At 33.6% G+C, this 25765-nt stretch overlaps 1 protein-coding gene across 1 annotated transcript in view; it reads left to right on the top strand.

Moving 5' to 3' along the window:
• The window catches only part of LOC114652861 (rapamycin-insensitive companion of mTOR-like), a 164283-nt gene extending 138518 nt beyond the window's left edge, over window positions 1–25765 (top strand). Inside the window, exons 25-38 of the mRNA XM_051927674.1 lie at window positions 700–778; window positions 3060–3169; window positions 4938–5025; window positions 5628–5720; window positions 5868–5974; window positions 7203–7432; window positions 8449–9445; window positions 12108–12285; window positions 12609–12693; window positions 16636–16857; window positions 17630–17782; window positions 17879–18002; window positions 18623–18761; window positions 21688–25765. Coding sequence (XP_051783634.1) covers window positions 700–778; window positions 3060–3169; window positions 4938–5025; window positions 5628–5720; window positions 5868–5974; window positions 7203–7432; window positions 8449–9445; window positions 12108–12285; window positions 12609–12693; window positions 16636–16857; window positions 17630–17782; window positions 17879–18002; window positions 18623–18761; window positions 21688–21777 — 2695 coding nt within the window. The 3' untranslated portion in view covers window positions 21778–25765. The remainder of the gene's footprint in view (window positions 1–699; window positions 779–3059; window positions 3170–4937; window positions 5026–5627; window positions 5721–5867; window positions 5975–7202; window positions 7433–8448; window positions 9446–12107; window positions 12286–12608; window positions 12694–16635; window positions 16858–17629; window positions 17783–17878; window positions 18003–18622; window positions 18762–21687) is intronic.

The following is a 25765-nucleotide window of genomic DNA, read 5'->3' as shown; positions in this document are numbered from 1 at the left end:
ATACCACTAATAGGAACCTTAAAGCTGCTGGTTCAGCTGCAACACACTTCTTGTAATTTGTATTATTTATTTCATTATCAAGTTTCTTACAGTTGTTGGTTCTGGGTTCTTTGTCATACCAGACAAACATTTAGTGTATCATTTTAACATATTTTTATTGTCATAGTTTCCCCAGTAATAACAGACTCTGCCATAAAGGATAACATTCTTGCATTACTAGGCAATGTATGACAAGCTGTACATTGTTGAGTGGTGAGCATGGCTGCCTCACAGTTCTACCCTAATGGATTCAAATCCCATGCCCAACCATTATCTGTGTGGTTTTTCTTATTCCTCCCGTATGGGTTGGCTGGGGTTTCCTCTAGGTTCTCCAGGCTTCGTTTGACATCATTAAATATATGCATTTTAGGGCAATGTGTGAATCTAAAAAGATCCTAACATGAGTTTGTGCTTTGGTGCTCCCTACAATGAACTGGTACCCTGCTCTGGGTTGGTTCCCTCATTGTACCTAGTGTAGCTGGATTAGCATGTTTGAAAGTTTATGCATGAATTTAGCACCAAAGAACTGTTTTTTACTTGTTGTTATTAATGTAACCTGTAATATTTTATCAGTCTCATTTACTCCTGTGCTAAGGAAGAATCATGGGAAAATATGTAATAGCCATATTAAATATTCAGTTCCTTTTTTTTCTTTTACAGATTTCTTTCCATTCCAAAAGGCTTTTCCTATTTAAATGAAAGGGGTTATGTTACCAAACAGCTAGAAAGGTGGCAAAAGGTAAGTAACATCAGATGTCTTAAGAGTATACATTGTAGTACCAACCTTTAGAAGGCAAATCAGCCCGTGAACTATATCTCTATATATATATAAAATCTAACATCTGTCTCTTTGTCTGTACACTTTTCACAAGAGAACTAACAGATTTAGATCGGTTTTTTTCTATAATTTGCTTGAGCATTCTGGTTGATTTTGCGACTTCTCTCATTGCACTAAGTATCATAGTTCACTTGCAGTACCAATTTATTTGTGCAAATCCGAGATACAAGCAGCAGGCCAGGGGGAGGGGAGCGGGTCCCTCCTCATTCACACGCCAGCCTCGTGGCGTTCCTTACCTCCGCTTACCTTCCTCATCATCTAAATGTTATAGGTCATGATGTCATAAGCTTGTGTAAACACAAAGTAAGCATGTTTATGTTTGAATTCTTCTAATTTTTCGTAAGATTAAATAAGAAGGAATGATAATTCATAAATACACTCCTAAATATTTTATTGTTCCATATGTGATGGAAGTATGAAAACCTTTTACCCTCTTTAACACTTGGTGTTAATGCCTTGTGCATAAGCTTTCCAACAAAACTCACTATCCTCTGTAAAAAAAAAAAAAAAAAAAAAAAAAAAAAAAAAAAAGGTATAACAACTCAAAATTATCATTAGGAACATTTTCAACAAATGACAGTGATCAAGTGGTACACCACTAAAGCAATAGATGCTGGACATTATTAGGCACCAAGTGCAGTACTTATGCAATAACACTTTTATTGATGATACTGGATATTAATGGGTGCTAAATGTATGGTAAAGAGATCACACTTTTTTGTTTGTCATGTTTCTATCTACCTGGATATAGCTTTGGTGGGTTATTGATAACTTCCAATGTGAATTTGAAAGACTGCTGCCCAACATTTCCCTCTAACCTGCATTGAACAATGAGGCGAAAAAATACCTGGATGGTGGCTGGTTGCTTTAGACTGCTTCTACAAAAGTTGCACAATATGTGGTTAACTTGGAATGGAGGAGTACACTGACTGCTTTGCTCTTATGTGGAACTATCTTTTCCAGGATGTTTAAAAAAAATAAACACCAAAGCCACTAGCTGCTTTAGACAGCTTGCAAAAAAGATTATCCATCCATCCATTATCCAACCCGCTATATCCTAACTTCAGGGTCACTGGGGCCTGCTGGAGCCAATCGCAAGGCAGGAAACAAACCCCGGGCAGGGCGCCAGCCCACTGCAGGGTGCCCACACACTAGGGACAATTTAGAATCGCCAATGCATCTAACCTGCATGTCTTTGGACTATGGGAGGAAACCGGAGTACCCAGAGGAAACCCACGCAGACACAAGGAGAACATGCACACTCCACGCATTGAGGACCTGGGAAGCGAACCCAGGTCTCCTAACTACAAGGCACCAGCGCTACCCACTGCGCCACCGTACCGCCTGGTACTTTATAGAATAACAATTATATTTGTTACTTTAATTTGTATTAGTATTGGAATTTGAGAATAAGTGAATCTTGCAGAATTAGGTAATAAACATAATTACAATACTTTTCTTTTAATATGCTTCCATAAAATAATTTATATACTTACATCTAGAGACAACCTTGACCTAAAACAGCTTTAAAATTCACTTTGAATGGTCCTGTGTTCATTCCTAAAGAAATTTTTTTATTATTATTAATATTGTCTTTAGTGTGTTAATACTGTATGTGCATATATGACTCTGGCATCGTTGTTTTTAAACTTTTGTACACAGCTCTTGTAGAATATTCACTCTTTTTGGATCCTGTTCTATAGGTCTTTTTGTGTAGGTCTGTCTGTGAAATTAATGGATTGTAACATTCAGTTTACACCTCAAACTTCACTTTTTTCTTGCATTGTAAATCTTCTGAACCCTGCGGAATAAAGTCTCTAGAGACTCTAACAAAAAACTTGATTGTGTTGACAGGAATTTGTTCTTGTTTAACACAGATGTACAGAGAATTAGTATTTTTCCATTTTTCTGTTTTTATCTTTTTGAAGACATCCCCTAATTAGTTAAATTTAAACACAACATTATGATAATAAAGAGTTATAGCCCTCAATTCCATTTGTATAAGTTGTACTTTCTGAAATCATTCAGTCTTATCTATTCACAATTAATATTTTGTGAAAACCCTTATGTTTTGAACTTGTTCCCAGAAATGTTTTTGTTTGAGAAGTTTTATTTAACTGTTGTTCAAAGCCAGCAACTAGATGTGGCAATTTTATTTATATAAAAATCTTTTCCCTCCAAGGAATATAATTTGAAATATGTGGATCTTATTGAGGAACAACTTAATGAAGCACTCACTACCTACAGAAAGCCTGTAGATGGAGACAACTATGTCCGTCGGAGCAATCAAAGGTGATTAAATGACCTGAAACCTAAATAGTTTTTTTATAATTATACAATTAGTAATTATATGGCAGTTTCAAAAATTAAGGATTTGTTTTATTTTTTCTCCGATTAGTTTTTTTTACCTGATAGTTACTTTATATTGTAAATGATTGTCACATACATCATCACCACCAATTTAACACTAGAAATGCCATGCATTTTTTTGAGTATTAAACCTCCAAGGCTACGCCAATTGCCATCTGAATACTTTTGCTCTCATTTATGGCCCATTGGCTCAGCATCCTCATAACACATCCCTACTGCCTTTTCCCCAAAAGCCACAAATAACCTAATACAGCTTGAGTGAATGTAAAAATAAATAATTTCTTAGCACACAGCATATAATGTTTATATATATTTTCACTTGAGATGTTAGCAGAAGTTTTCAATAAAAAAAGAAAGGGATGTGCAGTTGTAGGGCAGAAAACTGCTTCAGTATTCATTAGTTAAACAACACATTTAACTATTTCAGGGCGGATATCGACTCTTCAACAGGAAGGGTTGACACTGGTAACCAACTGTGAACAAAACCCACTGTCATGTTTTGGTCATTCTTTGCTAGAAAGAAAGTTAGCTTCATTGGTTTGATTGAGATTCCCTGAGCTCGTTTGAGTAGTGAGTAGCAAACAACGGCAAAATGGCACTGACATCTGGCGAGAGATCAAAGCAAATGCGTAAAGCAAAATACTCAATGGACAACGTTGTGCATATTATCACTGAATTGGACTCTGACTTGTCGCACTCGAATTTTGATACAAGTGAATGAAAATAAATGTAAGGCACTAGCATCAGCTGATCGATCCCCAGAAGATCATGGTGCTGAAAAGGTTTGTGTAGCTGTTGCGCCAATGGCAATGGGAGGGCGTATCTTAGAATGACAAGAGGTAGAAACCGGATTGCAATGCACTGCAACTGCATACGTGCCCCACGAAGATAGACTGGCAGCCAGGCTGACACGCATTCCTCCACAGCACGCAGCAACAAACGCTTTAAGTTGATTTCTGCATGAAACCATCGTTTATGGGCTTTTCAGAAAACTATGGTTTTTGAAAAAAAATATTCAGCGTTCAAAGAATTAAATTACCACAGCGCGTAAAATAATACATGAAGTAGGAAGTCATTTTCATGGTGACACTAGTTCATAGTTTTGTTTTTGTTTTATTATGTGTCCATTTCCCAATTTGGCACTGCTTCTGGGAGCAAGAATGACCCACACGAAGTCTTTCTTTAAGAAGGTTCCTTTAGAAGGACAGTTTAAATGTTTTTCCGATACGTACGTGTGTGTGTGTGTGTGTGTGTGTGTATGTGTGTATATATATATATATATATATATATATATATATATACATACACACATACATATTTATAATATTTATATATACATATTTATTATATGTATGTATTATTTGTGTGTGTGTATATATATAATATATACACACATACATATTTATAATATATATACATATTTATTATATATATTAATATTTGTGTGTGTGTGTATATATACAGTATATATATATATATATATATATATATATATATATATATATATATATATATATATATATATATATATATATATATATATATATATATATATATATATACACATATATATATATATATATATATATATAACAAACAATTGAATATATCGTAATGTTATATATTTTATATCACATTATTGTGGTTAATGACAACTATTCATATTCAAGTGAAAATTTTGCTTCTTCAGATTACAAAGGCCAAATGTCTTTCTTCCTATTCATCTATATGGTCAGTTGGTCCATGATAAAACAGGGTGTCATCTTCTAGAGGCTCAGGTATGTATGTTTCAAAGGATTATTTTAAAAATTATCACAGGATTGCATAAACATTTGTACATGTGAGCATGTAAATGGATGCATTCATTGCATGCAACAGATCATTAAGTGTGGCTGTCATTTAATAATCTATCTGCTATTTGTAGTAGGTATTTAATGTTTCGATCTGTTTTGTATAGGGGAAAAAAACTGTTAAATGTTACAAGTCCTACAAAAAAATACTGTCTTCTACGGTAGCTAGTCATTATCTATAAGGACATGACAGACTGTGTCTTTCAGCTTGGACATTATGTTACAGCAGTAACACTTTATGACTGACAGAGATACCAGCCTTGAATAAAAAAATTGTGAACTATTGGCTAAAGCATTAGACTTGAAAACTATGGGTTTTCATCTCGTTTTGTTACATTAAACAAGTTACTGTAATTAGTTTGCTTGTGCTCTACTTGTAAAGCAGTTCATGTCAAAATTATATTATAGCTTTTTACATGTTGCATATTTTGAAGGTGCTGTATAAAACTATTTTTGGATAGAAGCTATGTTTTCATGTACAAATTGCATTACAGCAAATAGTTAATAGATGTCACTCCACCAAATTTCAGAGTGTTGTTCCGGATTTAAGCTACACTGTTCGATCACCAATGCTGGACAAGTGGGATGGTATTAAACAGCTGAAAGCGGCACTTTGGGCACTGGTAAGATGAAGATTTCTAAAGTTATTTGTGTAACTACAGGTGCCTGAGAATGCCAAAATAAATATCACATTCTTTTCAAACTGATTTTATTCAAATAATGCTTTTAACTTTTCCAAATACATTTTCTTTGTGTATAATCTGTTTCAGGGTAACATTGGCTCGTCAAACTGGGGTTTAAATCTTCTTCAGGAAGAGAATGTCATTCCAGATATAATTGCTCTTGCCCAGCATTGTGAGGTTCTATCTATCAGAGGGTAATATTCTTATTTTAAAATTGATAATATAATGAACATATTTTCTGCGGTGGGCTGGCACCCTGCCTGGGGTTTGTTTCCTGCCTTGCGCCCTGTGTTGGCTGGGATTGACTGCAGCAGACCCCCGTGACCCTGTAGTTAGGATATAGCGGATTGGATAATAGATGGATGAACATATTTTATTTAATGTACATTCTTATAAACACTGTGAATTGGCTATATACCATAAAATGTTTTCTGCTTAGCATTAATCAATGTCATTATTGATCCATTTTCTAAATAATCTCAAGGTCATGGGGAAGCAGGAACAATTCCTGGAGAGGGCACCAGCCCATCATAGGGTGAACACATTTACACAACAGGGCTAATTTAGCATTGCCGATTCAGCTAAACAGATTGTCTTTGGAGTGTGGGAAGAAACCAGAGCACCTGGTAGAAATCCATGTGAACACAGGGCGAACATGCAAGCTCCAGACATGGAGCACTCAAGACTTAAACCCCAGTCTCCTTGTTGCAAAGTGCTATCAGTTAAAATTTAAAATAATGGAACATCTTGACCTCACCCTTTTACATGGTGTAAGCTTCTCATAATAATTTAGTATTTTAAATGACCAATTTAAAATTGCAACCCATGAATTAGGCAATAGTATATTTCATATTTTCCTGTTTAGTTTATAGTTTTTTGTTATAATTTTAAGTTTGGCCATGTTTTTCTATGTGGAATTTAAACATTCTTTCTGTGTCTACATAGGTGTTTCCGGGGTGCTTCTGTTTATCTCCAACATAACAAATAGATGTGTTTAGTTTAGTTGGTGATGTTAAATTGGTCCAGTATGAATCAGAGTCTGTGCATGGGTGGACACTATGATAAACTGGTGCCCCATTCAGGGCTGGTTCCTGCCCTATGCCTGATCCTTCACAGACGGACTCTGACACCTTGTAACCATGAATTAGATTGTTATTTTGAGAATGCTGTGTTACGTTAGATATTTTGTCATTTCAGATGTGCACTCAGTATAAAGTTTTAGTCAGTTTCTTACTGTACATGTAGCATGGTTTGGTCATTTATCGTTTTTTCTGACATGCATCTTTTTAATTGTATACATTAACTAGAATATGAGCAAGCAAAGGTACAGATGTAGTTCAACACATTATTTTAAAAAATCTGCTAAATTAACTTGATTGAAAATAGCAAGCAATTCAATTTTATACTGTTTCTTTTTCACAGAACCTGCTTATATGTTCTTGGTTTAATCTCTAAAACTAAACAAGGTTGTGAAATCTTGAAGCAACACAATTGGGATGCAGTTCGACATAGTCGAAGGCAGCCTTGGCCGGTTGTCCCTGATGAAATGGAGCAACTATGCAATGAACTATCCTCCGTGCCAAGCACTCTTAGCTTGAACTCGGAATCCACAAGCTCCAGGCACAATAGTGAAAGTGAATCTACACAGCCCAGTAAGAAAATTTTCTTTTTTTCATTGTTTTTAATGTGATACTGCAGGTGTAAGAGTCCACTTATAAATAGCACTGCTTTCATACAGTATAAGTTACATTTTCAAAGTTATTAACTAAAGGTTATTGTGCTAAACAAGACAATGTAGTGGTGCAATGGTTATGACTTTTGTCTCACAGCTCCAGGGTTTCAATCCTGGCTCATTCATTGTCTGTGTTGAGTTTGTAATTGTCAACGTTTTTTTTTAAAAAAGGGATTTTCTACAGGTACTCCAGTTTGCCTCCCACATTTACATTTTGTTCAGTTTTCATTGTTTGGTCATTCGATATTGTCTCTGTATGGGTGAGTGCAGATATGCACAAAAATGTGCCCTGCTATTAACTAACATTGTGCCCTAGATTGTATCTTACCATGCACCCAATGTTGGTAAAACAGGCTGTGGCTCACCAATTACCTTATTATGTAATACAGATTAAGGAAATGGGTAATGGTCTACTCAACACAATGAGGATTTTTTCAAAGTTAATGTTTCTTTTTCCATTTTTCTGTTTGTTTTCTGACTCTATTTTTGGCATAATCTCAAAATAATCTTTACTATGCTAAATATCTGTAGTCTCTTGCATTAACTGTTTGAAAAATGCAAGAATGCTGCCACACCTCTTCTATCATGACTTCACAGAAATAACTAAAATGAGTTACAGTTTTTGCATAGCAGCCACATTGGTAAGTTCAGAAATGTATGGAGACAGTTGCAACCATTCATAATCCGGTAATAATGATAGCAGTAATAATCAGGTAAAAGGAGTAGATGAACTGAAAATGTATACAAGCTGATTAGTAAAAAATAAATCTCCCTTGACATTGTGAAACATGGATTTAGCTCACTTAATACAAATTTGGATTATGAGTTATATCATAATTGTCTTTTCATATATTTGTCAAATAGATATTTGGAGATGTATTTAAATCCTCAGAATACTACATCATATGATTTACCTCTTCTATTTGCAATTTTCAGGCATGTATATTTTGGATGATGACAGATGTGATGTGGATCTCACAGATGATCAACCAATCTACATACGTCCAAAACCTGTCAAAGACAGGAGTCCATTTACTATTATTGCTCCATCTCGGTTGAGGACACGCTTTCTTATTTCTCTACAATTACCCATCAAGAAACAGCGTAGTAGTAGTGACTCCAAGGGAGGAAAGTTGCTTATGGAGCCAAAATCAGATTCAAGGCGCAACCGTGCTGTCACAGAACCTTCCAGTTATTCACAGGGGGATGTCTTTACACCTGTTTTTAATGGTGGCCGCATTCCAGAAAGTCCAACTATGAGCTTAGTGACTTCTTTTGTTGGGGGCAGAATATCTGATGACAGAGGAAGCACCCCAAGTATTGGGGAATCGGATATGAAACTCTCAAAAGAACTGGGAAATGAAAACCATAGAAATCACACAAGTAGAGAGAGATTGGTGGGTGATAGTTCCACTAGCACCCAGTTTAAAAGTCGAAGCCAAAGCTTTAATACGGACACAACGACCAGTGGTATTAGTTCAATGAGCTCAAGTCCTTCTCGGGAAACAGTTGGCGGAGTTGACACAGCAACAATTGATACAGACTCTGGTAGTATGAATACAGTAGTTAGCACAAGAACTGTAAAAACCATTCATTCCCTCACTCCTCAGATGAACCACTTGCCTCTTTCAAAATCAAACTCTGTCTCCCTGGTACCTCCAGGGTCTTCTCACACACTTCCTAGAAGAGCCCAGTCTTTAAAAGCTCCATCAATGTCTACAATAAAAAGCTTTGGAGACAGCCAATTCATGTATACAAGCCCAATAGATGCCTTTGGATACACTACACTTAAAAGGATTGAGCAACAAAGAATGCAGCTGCACCCCTCTCTTTCATATTCAGAAGCACTTGCATCTCCAGCAAAGGATGTGCTTTTTACTGATACCATAACCATGAAAACTGGCAGTTTGGATTCCAGGTTGACACACCAAAGGTACTTTCTTGACTCTTAAATGCAGATGAAATATGTTATTTTATTCACATTTCTTTTAACATTTCCATGCAGAGGAAGAATTTTTCTCCACCTGTAATCTTGATGGTACCAGTTACTTAAGAGTCAGGCTTTGAGATTGCTTCATTGTTTTCAATTATAATTTACAATAGTAGGTTTCATTACATGAAAAGTAATTATACTCTACATGAGAAGCAATTTTGATAAGTTCATTTGAACTTCACATCTGTGAAGGATTAATAGAGCATAACATACGAAACTCTTGTGTTAGTTATTGATCAGATGATATTGCTTCACAATGAATTAAACCCCACCCAGTGTTCCTTAACAAATCTTTTAGCCTTTACCTGTGTTTTGTAAATTCATGTGTATTGAGAAGACAATATGATTGTATAACATAAATTTTGGTACCCTTCTTAAATTTTGAGGTTTGTAAAATCATATCATTACGCTATATGAGTGCTAACAGTTTTAATATTCAAAACATGTTTTAAAGCTATATTCCTTTATGTTTGTTAGAAGCTATCTAAATCAATTCAGTTTCTGCCTAAAGGCAAAAAGCATTCTAAAAATATACCAAAGTTTATTTTTCTCTTAAATTTGTTCAATTTTTTAAATAAAAGACATTGTATCATATATACAACCTTATTTTTCATCTTTTTATAATACCAACTTTTACTGTCCCTCTTTCTTCCAGTAGATGACTTATTAGCACTGAGCAGAAAATAAAGGTCTTCTTTCTAAAATGTAAAAGCAAATACCCATATTCTGAAAGGCTGTAATTTCTTATTGTATACCAGGACTAATCCTCAATCATTAAAGTTTATTTTTTCCTGTTTTAGATACTATAGTATAGTGTTGGATCATTGCTAAAATTCTGACCGACATTAATACCAGATTTTTGTTGGTAATGAGAAAAGTGTACTTCCAGTACTGAAAATAAAAAAAAAATGATGATACCATACTGTTTTTAATTTTGGGGTTGTTGGTGCTTTCCCAATACCAGTACACAACACAGTCTAGAATAGCATAATATAAAGTGTTTGACTGAAATTGACATCCTTAGATTGCTGTTGTACCTGCAAGAAACCCACACTTTTTTTCTTTACTGAGCAATTCTTGATTGAAATCAAAGTAGTTCAGTGCTAGTCTTTCAATTGTTAATTGTCTTCTAGTAGACAGTGAGCTATACATATACAGAGCACATTTCAAAGAACACTGCATTGCTGGGTGTTTTAAAGCTAGAATACAAGAATACAGTGCAGTGGTTTTAAAAGTCAGTAATTTCAGATGTTTAACAAAGATATGTTAATGCCCTTAAAAAATGTTCACCACATACCCGAAAAGCATGAGACATTTTCAAAAATACTTAAAATTAGGGTGAGGTTAGAGTAAATTCATAATGAAATTATCTGATATGTTTTTTTATTAATATGTTAAAGGTTAAAATTAAATGTTTCTAGACAATGTTCTGTTACTTTGCTTGTAATAATGAATCTGACATTTGTCAAAAAAGCAATCTGCTCTTAATTTATTCACCAAAATGACTTCACTGCTAACCAGTTTTCACGTAGTTTTTGCCAAATTTGGTCTGATTTTCCAGAGTAGTATTATATTTTCTGTAAATACTTGAAATAGCTCATTCTTAAAGCCAATGTGAAGATAAATAAAGGGTTTTACCATTCCAAGATTACCAATGGAGGTGTTTCTTAAAGTTCAGTAAAATTGTTCTTTTTTAAAAAAAAATTATTTTTTTTATATATATATATATATATATATATATATATATATATATATATATATATATATATATATATATATATATATATATATTTATTCACGGCATTCGTAGTCTGTGTCACAATCTGATTGTATGGGTGGTTACCTACCAGGTAACGCTTGTGGTTGGCCAGCAATCTGCTAACATCTGCCACGGTGCCCTCAGTTTGTGAGGAGCAGATCATAGAATGGTTGAAATAGTTTACTGTCAAATAAATGCAAAGAGTACACGACACGTGTTTCGCCCTCATTCTGGGCTCATCAGGTGTACACACTCCACTGCACCTCGGACGTCTATAAATATATATATATATATATATATATATATATATATATATATATATATATAAAGACAATGCAAATACTTAATACTCTTCATTTTGGCACAAGTTGAGGTCAATTTCATTTAAACAATTGGCACTGGAACAGCCAGCAATAAGTTGTGACATGGTAAAAAAATGAATTTAAACCATACAGATTCAGTTCCAGAAATTTTTGTATTTCATATATGAACCACCTCAGCTAAAATGTGCTTGTCAGATAGCTGCCTCATTCTGCAATGGAATTTTGCTAAGTAAGCTGATGTATAATGAGGAAATTAAATATGTAGTATTCATAACTAATCACATTGCTTTGAGAGTGATTTTAAATTACAAGGCAGAGTATTGACATTAACAGGAAATCATTTTCAGTTTTTCCCTATGATGGTACTTTCAGCTGCAAACTGATACTAAGATTTTTGGTTGCTCTTTAAATTTCAGATAACAAATTTGTACTTTGTGAAAGAGTCATTTAGCTTTTTATTAAATAATTCTAACAATTTGTTAAATATGATTAACTCCCAATATGTTCTCTGGTCTTGTAGGTTCATGAAAACATTAAGCTTTGCATCACTTGATAAAGAAGATTTATTAAGTCCAATCAATAAAAACACACTTCAGCGTTCATCCTCAGTTCGGTCAATGGTTTCTAATGCCACGTTTGGTGGTTCTGATGATTATATTGGTTTGGTATTACCCATGGACATTAACGATATGTTTCAGGTACAGATGTTTCTTTCTTTGAATAATAAATTACTGCTACAATTGCTTGTTTATATTTTTATCAGAATTATGATACATTTTATCAGTGTGTAATCTGTGCTACATTGATCATCTATCTGTCCATCCTTCTTCATACTGGTTTCATCAAATTCAGAGTTCTGGGGGTCAAGCCTATCTTGGCAAGATAAGGCATAAGGTCAGCAGTAGTCCCAGATGGAATGCTAGTCTGTCATTGGGCACACTTACTCAGACATTAACTGCCACCTATGTGGGACGTATTTAGATTCATCTCTTAACCTATAAACTTAACTTTCCAACTGCAGGTAAAAGAAATCCCATATTTTCAGCAGCGGACAAGCCCACCTTCTGAAGAGCGATTTGCTAAATTTTTCTTCAGTGAATCAGAAGGTAAAGCAATGAAACACTTCACATTTAAGTCTATATTAAACCCTAAAATTAAGCAAATATGTGCTCCAGCAAGTTTATGTAGATTTAAATTCATATTTGAAATGTGTAGAATTTTTGGCATTGTACTGATGCAGCTACAGATTCTTGAGGTGAAACTAACTTGGCTGAAAATGCAGTGCTGATGTTCATGATTTGAGTAGAGACAGAGTTACCCGTTTTAACAGAAGTCTACATTCTGTGTATCACAGTTTGATTGGGTTTACATTTTTTAGTATGTTATTTATTTGTATATATATACTGTGTGTGTATGTGTGTGTGTATATATATATATATATATATGTATATATATATGTATATATATATGTATATATATATGTATATATATATATATATATGTATATATATATGTATATATATATATATATATGTATATGTATATATATATGTATATGTATATATATATGTATATGTATATGTATATATATATGTATATGTATATATATATGTATATATATATGTATATATATATGTATATATATATATGTATATGTATATATATATGTATATATATATATGTATATGTATATATATATGTATATATATATATGTATATGTATATATATATGTATATATATATATGTATATGTATATATATATGTATATATATATATATATATATGTATGTATGTATATATGTATGTATATATATATGTATGTATATATATATGTATGTATATATATATGTATATATATGTATATATATATATGTATATATATATATGTATATATATGTATATATATGTATGTATATATATGTATATGTATATGTATATATATGTATATGTATATATATATATATATATATATATGTATATATGTATATATATATATATATAAGAATGCATGTCAAGTTATAAGCTTCTTTTATTCTAGTTTTTTTTAAATTGAATTACTTTCCAGCCAGTATGTATGAGAAATGTATAAATACAAAGTAATAAATTACCATATAAAGTACATGTATGATAATCGTTAAAAAGTCCAGTCAGTGTTGAAGTAATTTGATTAGTCTGTCTGGTTATTTTAATATACAGTAATCCCTCCTCCATCGTGGGGGTTGCGTTCCAGAGCCATCCGCGAAGTAGAAACCATATGTTTATATGGTTATTTTTATATTGTCATGCTTGGGTCACAGATTTGCGCAGAAACACAGGAGGTTGTAGAGAGACAGGAACGTTATTCAAACACTGCAAACAAACATTTGTCTCTTTTTCAAAAGTTTAAACTGTGCTCCATGACAAGACAGAGATGACAGTTCTGTCTCACAATTAAAAGAATGCAAACATACCTTCCTTTTCAAAGGAGTGCGCGTCAGGAGCACTGAATGTCAGAAAGTGAGAGAAAACCAAACAAATCAATAGGGCTGTTTTGCTTTTAAGTATGCGAAGCACCGCCGGTACAAAGCTGTTGAAGGCGGCAGCTCACACCCCCTCCGTCAGGAGCAGGGAGAGAGAGAGAGAGACAGAGACAGAGGAAAACAAACAGTCAAAAATCAATACGTGCCCTTTGAGCTTTTAAGTATGCGAAGCACCGTGCAGCATGTCGCTTCACAAAGCAGCTGCACACAGAAGGTAGCAACTCTTTCAGCATTTTTAGACGAGCGTCCGTATCGTCTAGGTGTGCGAACAGCCCCCCTGCTCACACCCCCTACGTCAGGATCAGAGAAAGTCAGCGCAAGAGAGAGAGAGAGAGAGAGAAACAAAAGTAAGTTGGGTAGCTTCTCAGCCATCTGCCAATAGCGTCCCTTGTATGAAATCAACTGGGCAAACCAACTGAGGAAGCATGTACCAGAAATTAAAAGACCCATTGTCCTCAGAAATCCGCTAACCAGCAAAAAATCCGCGATATATATTTAAATATGCTTACATATAAAATCCGCGATAGAGTGAAGCCGCGAAAGGCGAAGCGCGATATAGCGAGGGATCACTGTATATGTAAAATGTAATCTGGTAATTGCTGTAGAATGTAGCCAATGAAATAGCAGTGAACAAATAAAGAGCAATTACAGGTGAACTTTACGGTTCCATACTTTAGTACATAGAGGTCATGAACCATTAATCCGTTTAGGTACAAAAATGAAAAGAAAGTTTAAATTAACAATAGAGTCAGTGCTGTGTTTTGTGAGGGGCAAAAAAGAAACAATAGAAAGTTGTCAGAAACTACCATGTTCAGGAATTAGCCTTAGTTAAGAAGTTGTTTACGCCCAAAATGTAGCATCCACAGGAGTAGCTGAGTTAAGGCTTTGTTAAAATATACACTTAGATCACCAATCCCTAAGTATTTTCTCACAACTGTAATTCATTAGAAAGAGCCATTCCTTATAATATATGTTATTTTTGAGCACAGTCCTAAATTGCATTAAAAAGCAAATTATATAATGTTACAAAAGGTAAAATTACATTTGTCACAGAGAAGGAAGTGTAATTGCACTGAAATTACAAAAGCACATTCTTGGTGAAAATATTATACTGTAACTTATATTCAAAGCAGTCATTGCCAAGATTGTCTGCAGTGTAAGTTTCAGAACAACTTGCATAGCTTACTGCTAAAGCAGAATAGCTGCAGGAAGGCAAAATCTCCCAACAGTAACTATACAAAGAAGCCAAAAGAGTTACCTCTAATACACATAAAACATAACACATATAGCATACATAATGCGGAGTAGTAAGAAATTAATAAGTAATTACAAAGGTAATACCTGGAAAGCAAAACAATTAATACATAGTTTTAGAAAAGACTACAGGGTAATTTACAGAGGAGTATTAGGATAGATTTAGGAATAAAAAATGCTTACAGATGTTATTACTTTAGAAATATTTTCTGAGCCAAATCTAATATTGATAAATAATGAAAGATTATTGTATGTCTGCCTTTGCATTGTTCCATCCACAAGGTGGTTAGTGAGCCCTGGGGAAAAATCAACTGTGTGCCTGGTGTTTACTTATTAAGAGCAGATATGTCTGGTGTACTTTCTTCACTGTCACTCTCATGTGACCTACTGCTGTTCACTGAGCATGCCATGATTGTAACATTTTTTTTTAATAATTATCTTTATCTGCACTAATTAGGCATAAGGCAGTTACTAAATGTGAACACAGCATGTGTTTAAAATGTGTGTGTGTGTGTGCAAGGATATTGTGTCTTTCTCCAAACAAAAAAATGTTATTGTATATTGATAAAAAAAAACTTTTAGCTACTTGACTAAATGTTAAATTTAGCTTTATGCAAGCAAAAGACACTTAACCACCACACCATACTTTATGAGGAGCTTAAAATGCAATACCCATTAAGTTAGGACTGTCCTGAATTATGTGTTGTCAAAATACATTCCTAACATGTAAACTTGCAGCATATATCTGGATGCAACAACATTAGTGATTAACCTAATGAATGAGTGGTCTATGTGTTCAGGTAGCAACCCATTTTGTAGATGGAAGGAATTCATCTAGCTCTGATGAAGTTCCTTCCAGTTTTGTGTTTACAGCAAGTCTGTGCCGTGACAATTTATTTCTCATCTTGGGAATAACTGTCGAGATTGTTCTACCACTGGGTCAGTCATGGGTCAATCACTTCTCAGCTTTTTAAGAAACAGACAAACATTTGATTTCCCTGGCCTCCTCTGTAATGCTCTTCTGTATTACCTTTGGTTTAGTCCCCCTGGATATGGCTGAATGGTCAAACCTTTAACAGAGTAAATGGAGCAAAGAAATGGGATGGCTAGCCATACCCAGAGCTGAGAATTTTTAAATTTATTAGTAAACAAAATGTTATTCAGGTAATAAGCAGAAATACAAAATTGAGCTCACTTCTAAACTGAAATTATGATTACTAAAATGGCCATAGTAAGCTGTTCTTTATAATATTAATGAATTACATTTCTTTTAGGTTCTGGTGAGTTTGTTCGCAGTCCTTTGCAGGCACTGAGACAACAGATCAGTATAACAGAGCTTATGAGCACAAGTCGTTCTGACCAAGCGCAGCTGCTAGGAAACATGGAGGACACAGGCCTACAGGAACACACAGAGGAGAATTGTCTTTACTGTGTTTGTGTTCATGTCATGGGTTGCCAAGCTAATAACCACCTCAACTCTACGTTGAACCGTACAGGTAATGTAATTACTGTTTGTTTTCAGACTCGCAATAAATCTGTTCTCTGTACTGTACTGTTCACAGTAAATCTGATAACTTTTACAAAAAGTGTTTTTGAAATCTAATAAATATGTACGTTTTATAATTATGAATATGCACTTATAAGGTTTAAGTAAGTGAAGAGATTTACTAGAGTGATTTGACAATAAGTGAATGACATAAGTAAATAAATCTATTATTTAATTTATGCTGACTCTACGGCCCTCCTTTCTACTTTTGAAGGCAAACTTACAATTTTAACAGAGGTGAGGACAAGTTTTAGTTAGAGCACTGAGAAGCAACACTTTTTATGACAGAAAATTTGTGTCACTATCATTAAATTAGTGTTTGTTTCCTAAAACTGATTGCTCATCATATAGTGAAAGCTATGTGCTATGTTAAACGCACATAAATTTTACTTTCTTTGTTTCAACATACACACATACGTTTTAATTAAGTAAAATTGTCAAAAGTCTTTTAAATAAAAAAAAAAAAAAAAATTATTAAAACATATCCATCCATCCATCCATTTTCCAACCTGCTGAATCCAAACACAGGGTCACGAGGGTCTGCTGGAGCCAATCCCAGCCAACACAGAGCACAAGGCAGGAACCAATCCTGGGCAGGGTGCCAACCCACCACAGTTAAAACATGTCCTGTTTTATAAATGAGTTTCCTGTAAGTGGATATATTTCTTATTCACACTTTTTACTTGCTTATTTTTATAACTAGCTTGGTCATTCTGTTGCAGATTTCACTGACAATTCATATTCAGATTGGTGTGGACCGACTATTCACAATCATCTGGAAGTAACACAGTCAAAATTTTCTGGGATTTCTGGATGTAGTGATGTTGTATCCCAAGGTTCAACAGGCAGCACGCGGAGTACTGAATTGTTGCTAGGTAATGTTTCATATTATTTTAACATATTTTAATGTTATGCTTCTTTAATTTGTTTTTATAGTGGAAATAATGAGTTTATGTCATGCATGTTTGCAGGAGGAAAGTCAATTTCTGAAGACACCCCAGCATGCCGTGTTCTGTTGCGTAAAGAAGTCTTACGTCTGGTTGTTAATTTGAGCAGCTCAGTCGGAACAAAAGGGCATGAAACAGGACTTCTTACGTAAGGAAACTATACTCGTTGTAACTTTGTGCTACTTGAATATGGTTTGAATTGGTTCAAATGATTAAAACCTTGATTTAGCTTGATTTAAGGGTACAATACAATCCTGCAAATGAACAACTAGTTCAGAACATTTAAAGTTGAGTGGATGTTAAACATTTACCTAAAGGAGCAATAAAGATTAAAAGAGGAGGTTAGTTAAAATAAATTAGTCATAACTAGTTCTTTTTTAAAGACGTTTGAAGAAATAATATATTAACAGCCCAATAACCATGTAAAATAAAAATTTGAACAGTGATTGTTCACATTAATGTTCTACTAGTTTTGATATTTTTGCAAACTATATCATTGCATGCTGTTGTTGACATTTATACTTATTCTGTTAAACTGAATTAACCTTGTCTGGAGATATTAGTTGAAAGTTTTTGTTATCTTATATTCTTACTGGATGTTACATAGTATCATTAAGTTATATGAAACATTAATTCAGGATAGATTCAGTTTCCCCAATTTAATCTTGATATTTAAGGTCATTTGTACCTACATGAAAACAGGGCTCATGCTGAATTATTGTATTGTTATTTAATATCCAGATTTATGTTTTTTATGTCTGCTTTTAGAATTAAAGAAAAGTTCCCTCATGCTTTTGAGGATATATGCCTGTATTCTGAGGTCTCCCACCTGTTGGCACATTGCATGTTTCGACTACTGTCTCGAAGGTTTATTCAAGAACTTTTTCAGGATGTGCAGTTTACTCCGGTACAGTTTTTATTTTCTTATCAATATAATTAAATACATCGCAAAGTGACTTTTGAAATATAAGAATTAAAGAATTTTTGTTTTTGAAAATGTTTCATTGAAAGAATGTCTATCTTAGTAATGTTCTTATTTATTTGTAAAAGAACTTTAAGAAGACTTTTTATTAGTTCAGTTATAACAAAACTATACTTAAATGTCTTGCGAATAGAATGTTGCCTCGGAAAAGTCTTTTGGCTTTTGAGGCAATGTCAGACTTTACTTACTTGATCTTATCAGTAACTCTCTGAAAATCAAGACAAATAATGTCATTTGTACCTCTCTGATACTCTCTGATACTTTGCTGTTTTCTTATTGAATTTCAGTATATTAGAGAAACATAAGTCACCTTCTGTGTAAACCAGTGTTGGTTGATCATTAATACATCTGGTCTTGTCATGTGTTGCTTAGTCTTTTTCTTAATAATTCTTTCCATTACTTTACCCATTATACAGGTAAACCTTACTGAATTATAGTTATTTATGTCAGCTTTCAATCACCTTATTTATGCAGTGGCATGATGTAGATGGTTGCACACTTATTGTCATTAACACTATAATTACCAGAGCCTACGAAAAAACTTGTAGATCCAGCCCACCTTAAATCCGTTCGCACCTCTCCGTCAGCGTCTTTTATCCTGTAAATGTGCCAATTAAGACAAGCAGCAAGCAGCCTGCTATTCCATCCCCCACCGCCGCAGACCGTGCACAAAGTTCTCCCAGCTCATGCCTTGATTGATTATCTGGGAGCGAAGTGCTGGAGTTTTACGGTGGAAATAATAGATCATTATTTGGAACACATGCATTTCATGTGTGTTCCGTTTCTACAATAATCTGTGTAAACACATTGTTAAAACAAAAACGTTTTTCATATTTTAGTAGTAAATGATAAAATGTTGGCATAAACTATATAATGTGTGAAGCCTGAAGTCCAAAGATCAAATAAACACTTTCACAAAAGGTTCAAGGAAGATACAACAACTTCCGTGGCATAGCAGTAAGATTTGCTGACTTGTAATCTTTCAAACTGAAAGAATAAAAGTGGAAATAAAAAGGTAACTTTTACAAGTCCTATAAATTTACACCGTCTGTTACAGACGCAAACCAAATGTATGTGTGTACTGTATAATATTAACAATAAGAGCAGCTCACTACTGAAAATGGCAAATATAGGAAGCAGACGGGATCGAACCGGGGACTCTTGATTACAAGTCAGCAAATCTTACCGCTGCGCCATGGAAGCTGTTGTGTCTTCCTTGAACATTTTGTGAAAGTGTTTATTTGATCTTTGGACTTCAGGCTTCACACATTATATAGTTTATGCCAACATTTTGTCATTTACTACTAAAATATGAAAAACTTTTTGTTTTAACTCTGTGTTTACACAGATTATTGTAGAAACGGAACACACATGAAATGCATGTATTCCAAATAACGATCTATTATTTCCACTCTAAAACTCCAGCACTTCACTCCCAGTCCTCACAGGTGACGCAGTGGTAGTGCTACTTCTTTGCAGTAAGAAGACTGTGGAAGATTGTGGGTTCGCTTCCCAGTTCCTCCCTGTGTGGATAGCGCTTTGAGTACTGAGAAAAGCGCTATATAAATGTAATGAATTATTATTATTATTAGATAATCAATCAAGACATGAGCTGGGAGAACTTTGTGCACGGTCTGCGGCGGTGGAGGATGGAATAGCAGGCTGCTTGTCTTAATTGGCACATTTACAGGACAAAAGACACTGAGGGAGAGGTGCGAACGGATTTAAAGTGGGCCAGATCTACGAGTTTTTTCACAGGCTCTGGTAATTCTAGTGTTAAGTAACCAAAGTGATACAATCGGACACTGGCTTGTGGGTCATTCCACTTTATTTCAACAAATGGCCTTTGCATCGCCATTTCTGGTTTTGATTAAATGTGGCATATGAATTATATTTTCTTTCCAGAGCCTTTTATTTTATTTTTTATTTCTTTCTTTCTTTATTTATTTTTACCACATTTGCTTTTTAAAAATACACTGAAGGGCCTGGAATAGCAATATGTTTATACAGGAATATATATGTACTGGTACTTCTTGTACTGTATATAAAAAATTATCTGCTACTAAGTCTCCTTCAAGTTTGTTAGCAAATGCAGTTTGGTCAAAATTAAAAATGTTGATGAATTAGACAGGATTGCCCTTTGTATAATCCAAAATAGTCCTGAAGATTGTTTCAGTCATCACTAGTTTTCCTAGGTTACCCATGAATACACACTTACTGTAAATCAACAACAATTTAAACTTTGCTAAAGCAGATTATTTGAGGGACACCTTGAGGGATTCTCAACTTTTGAAAGTTTATTTTGATCTTTAAGTGAAATCAAACCGTGCCTTCACATAAATGTGCTCTAGTTTGGTGGCTCTCAACATAGAGAGGTGGCTAGTCTTCTTTTTTTTTTTTATTTGCCATCCTGAAATAATTTGCCACTTTACCAACAAGATTTTAATGCACGTGTTTAAAACCTAATTCAGATAGATATAGATTCCTTTTAGAATTAAAATTATAATGCACAGTATTTGCAATGCATGGGTAAAGACTTTGTCTGATATAACCAACTGTGAACCCCCACGGGCTTATTTTCTTCAGGAATACTGTTAACTGGAGTTTGTGTGTATCTCAGTTACTGTGTTAACAGGACTTTTATTGCCATGATCTGCTTATGTTAATCATTGAGACTGAATCTTCTTTTACTCCGTGTTTAACCACAATTGTGTGCTTTATCTATGTAAATGCTGCATCTGTAAGTAATTTGCTATTCTAATACTATAGTTTTAAATATGTATAATCATTGTGTGCATGTACTCAATGAAGAGCACCAATTAAAAAATCATTTTTTTCCCTCCCCATTTAGATGTATGAAGAAGCGGAGACCATTTTGGCAGCACCACCAAAGCAAGTAGCAATAGATTCCACAGATCTAAGCACTGATCCTGCCTTTTAGCATTTTGAACTGTTATTTAATCTTTATTTAATTTGCTTCTTATTGTCCCTGTGAACGTTTCATTAACTACACTACAAACAATGGAATGACTGGCAAAGATTGGAAACTGAAGAAGTCCAGGTCACATGAACAAATTACAATTATCTTCTACACTTTTGATGGTCGTTTCTGGATACCACATTGTTATCAAATGCTGATGCGGACTATCAAATGGTTTTAGCACTGAACACATAAGGAATTCCTAGAAATTAACTGAATTTCACCTTTTGTTTGCCCTTCCTATCACTACACTCGGATTTTGGCTTCAGTCTTAAAATGCCAGAAATCCATTAAGGGCTCACTAAATATTTTTAAAGTACATTGTAGTTTAATATAGAACATTCTTTTATTTATAGTTTAATGTTTTACTTTTTAAGGAAGTGGGGTGTTTTTTTTGGTTTTTTTTTGTTTTTTTTCTTAAACTTTCCAGGCTTTCCAAAGTTTATGATCAAAGCACCATTAAAGGAAGTAAAAGCCAGAGCAATGTGCTTTCACTACAGTATTTTTTAAAATTCCTTTTGACAATCACTTTTTCAGAGATGCAATAAGTATGACTTAATTATATACAAATGTCTAAATATAAATGAATTTTTTTTTCCATTTCCCGAATATTGTGAATTTTAAAAACGATCTGAACAATATTTAAAACATGAATGTCTGCAGTGTATTATTAACATTTAAAAAATTTGATTCTGTTGTCGGGAGATGCTGTAGTGAAACATTAATGTACCAAAATATAAAAATAATTCTCTTCTACCATTGGGTCTATTTTAGGGCAGGGGTGTTTGCTTGGCCTTTGTTTTATTAGTCAAATTGCTGTATTTGTTTAAGGACTGGAGTGAGCAGTCAAAAAGAGTATATGATTGTTCTATAGTATAATTGATCTGTTGGACAGCTACAGTAAGTGCCATATTGTTTCGTGTTGGAAGCAAAATGAAACTCTATCCCATATGTTTAAAATTTCTGTCCTCTTTCAGAAATGTCAATGTTTTTAGTATGTAGACTGACCGCAGAGGTTTTACTTCTTTTTTTTTTTTTTTGTCTTATTTAAAATTTATGCATTATATCTTCAGACATGAAAAAAATGTAACAAGCGTAAAAAGAAAGTGGATATGGTTGTCAGGACAACTATAGACTTACATACATACAATATTTTAAGATTTTCTTTTTACTGATTTTCACCATCAAAACAGTTCAAATTCAATACATGTAAAGTAGTTGTGAAATATTTCTCTAAAATAATGTGTTAATGGTTATAGCATTCTAATATTAATACAAAGAAACCATGTCGAGTATTGTATTTTAATGTCATGAATTTCACACAGTGTTTTACAATTTTGCGTAAGGTGAATTTTTATACTGGCTATGCAATGTGTCCCACAGGAGTCGTGGTGAACACGGATACCTTGCTTTTAGTGGGGTTACTTTACATGAATCATTCTCTGGCTGGACCACATTCTGTTTTGCCTAGCATCTTAATTTATTTAACATGTTATTCGTAAAATTGCCAGCACTGCATAGATAAGAGACCTCTGCCAAACAATTCTTGTTTGGCAGCTTTAACTGACTACTACACTGAACATTGCTGTTGGATTATAGTCTTTAAATGCCCAACCATATATTTGCACAGGTATTGCTTTTTTAAGTAGCATATTGATCATGAAAATCGTTAAACATTCCTCTCATTTTATTCAGCAAAACGCATACAGGTTGAGGACTTAAAATTTCACCAGAATACATTTTCCAACATGAATAGTTCTGTATTTCAGTGCAAGTCATGTTGTGGATCGCAATTCAAAACTAGCCCAATTTAATCTTATTAGTTATCATGAAATATCATGTTTCAGAAATGGCAAAAATAAAATTGCAATATTTATTTTATTGTATGTGAATGGATTTTTAAAAAAATGAATGGATCAATTGATATTTTACTGTCTGTTTTATATGCTGACGCACATTTGCTGATTATTAAGATGTTCTGTATTTTAATATGACTTGTATGTAATGCCAAGATTTATAGTTTTTTTGTATTTTACTAGTAAAGATTCTGCAAAATATAGAATCTTTGAGAAATAACTGGGTACGCTAATAATGATTTTCAAGACTATTTCTGTTTAAGTTTAAAACGAGATGTAATCAAGGCCAATCATAGTCCAGTCCTAGGACTTAATTTTTATATTCTTGATCTAAGTAACAGTAAAAATATTTTTGCAGTTCTGTGGCAGATTTTTATTGAATCGATTCACACTTTGCATTCACACTTTCATAACAGAGTCATGTTATTTCCTTTATGATGATACATGAATTTGAAATTACTGATGAGGTAATGAAGAGTTTAGGAATGCAAGGAAGATGATTAGTGTGAATTAAGAGATGAGAGTCTCAGATCAGTGTAGAGTATGGTGCAATGTCTTCTTGATTTAGAACCTATGCACAAATTAAAGTCACTACATTTGAACAGACACACTTGTGAATTTTATCATTGTCACGGGCACCATTGCAACAATGAAGTCTTAACCTCCTGGATGGCATGTGTCCAAGTATTTATGTATATAGATTTATGTAACATATATATACAATACTGAATATAATAGTCCAAATTATCTGTGAAATCCACATATTTGGCCAGTTCCAGGTCCTTCGATTGCTACCTTAATGGTCCTATACCTGTATGTGTGACTTTCATTAAATAGATAAGTTTTATTAGAAAATATTTTTTTTCCTAATTAAAGAATCAGTATTCGGTAGAATAATATTCGCAAAAATGAGCATTTCTTTTGAATGAACTTAACAATTGCTGATGCAGATTTTGGAGGATATTTGTATCCTCCAGTAAGAGAACATGATCAGATTGTCCAAGCCTGCTTCTGGAGAAGGCTGACCTAAGATCTCACGGTACGTTAAAAGTTCTGTTATCACCTGTGATATGAGATACTTTGTCAAAAGCAAGCTTGTGGTTTACAAATTTCAATTCAAAAGTTCGTAATTCACTTCTGCTAAGATGTTTTGTGAACGAGTTTTCATATTTCATTCCTGTTAAAGATAACTTTGTTTTGTCTTCACTGCTCACCTAACAGCCATTGTTTTTATGTATTTATGAAAAGAGATTGCTAACCAAGAGGTTGTATAAGAATGCATGCTACCTTTAAATTCGACTCACATGCAACACGGGAGATTCCAGCTGTTGTCCTCCCTTACTTAAAAGTGCATCCAAGATTGTTCTTTTTCTATGTCATTGTTTCTTGAGAAATGTGTACTTTCAGTTATACTCATCTATCATCATAACTAGGATTCTCACAGCATGCACAAATTGCACGACTTTGCCTATTCTTCTTTCTAAATTACACTATTTAATTTGCATAAGTAATTTATGCCAAAAAGTGTATAAATTGAAAATGTTGATAAAATCAAGTTTAGATTTTAACTAAAAGATACAAATTTTTTATGGAAACAAATTTGTCTAAAAAATATTGATATATCACTATTCATAATTTAGCATTGTGGAAGATAATTATTTAATTGTTTTTCTTATGTTTTTAAGGACAGATAAAGGCGTGTTAGCCAAAATCCTCATGTGGATTTTATGTCTGTCAGTTTTGTTTTTTTGTTTTTGTTTTGTTTTTTTGTTTTTTTTTTCTCTAGTTTAAAGCTGCTAGATATTTGGCTGATCTAGACTTGTAGGTCACTGAAAGAACATTGAAACCTGATTTATATTGTATACCTGTATAATAGACAAAAACAAAGAAAAAATACTTATTTATATTTTTTCCTTAAACAATATTTCATGAAGCTGTGTATAATTTAAAGAGACTTTTGCAAGTATGGTTTTGCCACCATTTTGTTTCTTTGTATAGTGTGTACAGTATATGTCTTTGGGCATTACAAGGCCTCATGAAGCATACAATCTTATCAAAGGGATATCTTGTTAATAAAATATACATGAATTATA

Source organism: Erpetoichthys calabaricus, chromosome 5 (genome assembly GCF_900747795.2).
Source record: "Erpetoichthys calabaricus chromosome 5, fErpCal1.3, whole genome shotgun sequence".
Lineage (NCBI taxonomy): Eukaryota > Metazoa > Chordata > Cladistia > Polypteriformes > Polypteridae > Erpetoichthys > Erpetoichthys calabaricus.
This window is presented reverse-complemented; position numbering and strand designations above follow the sequence as displayed.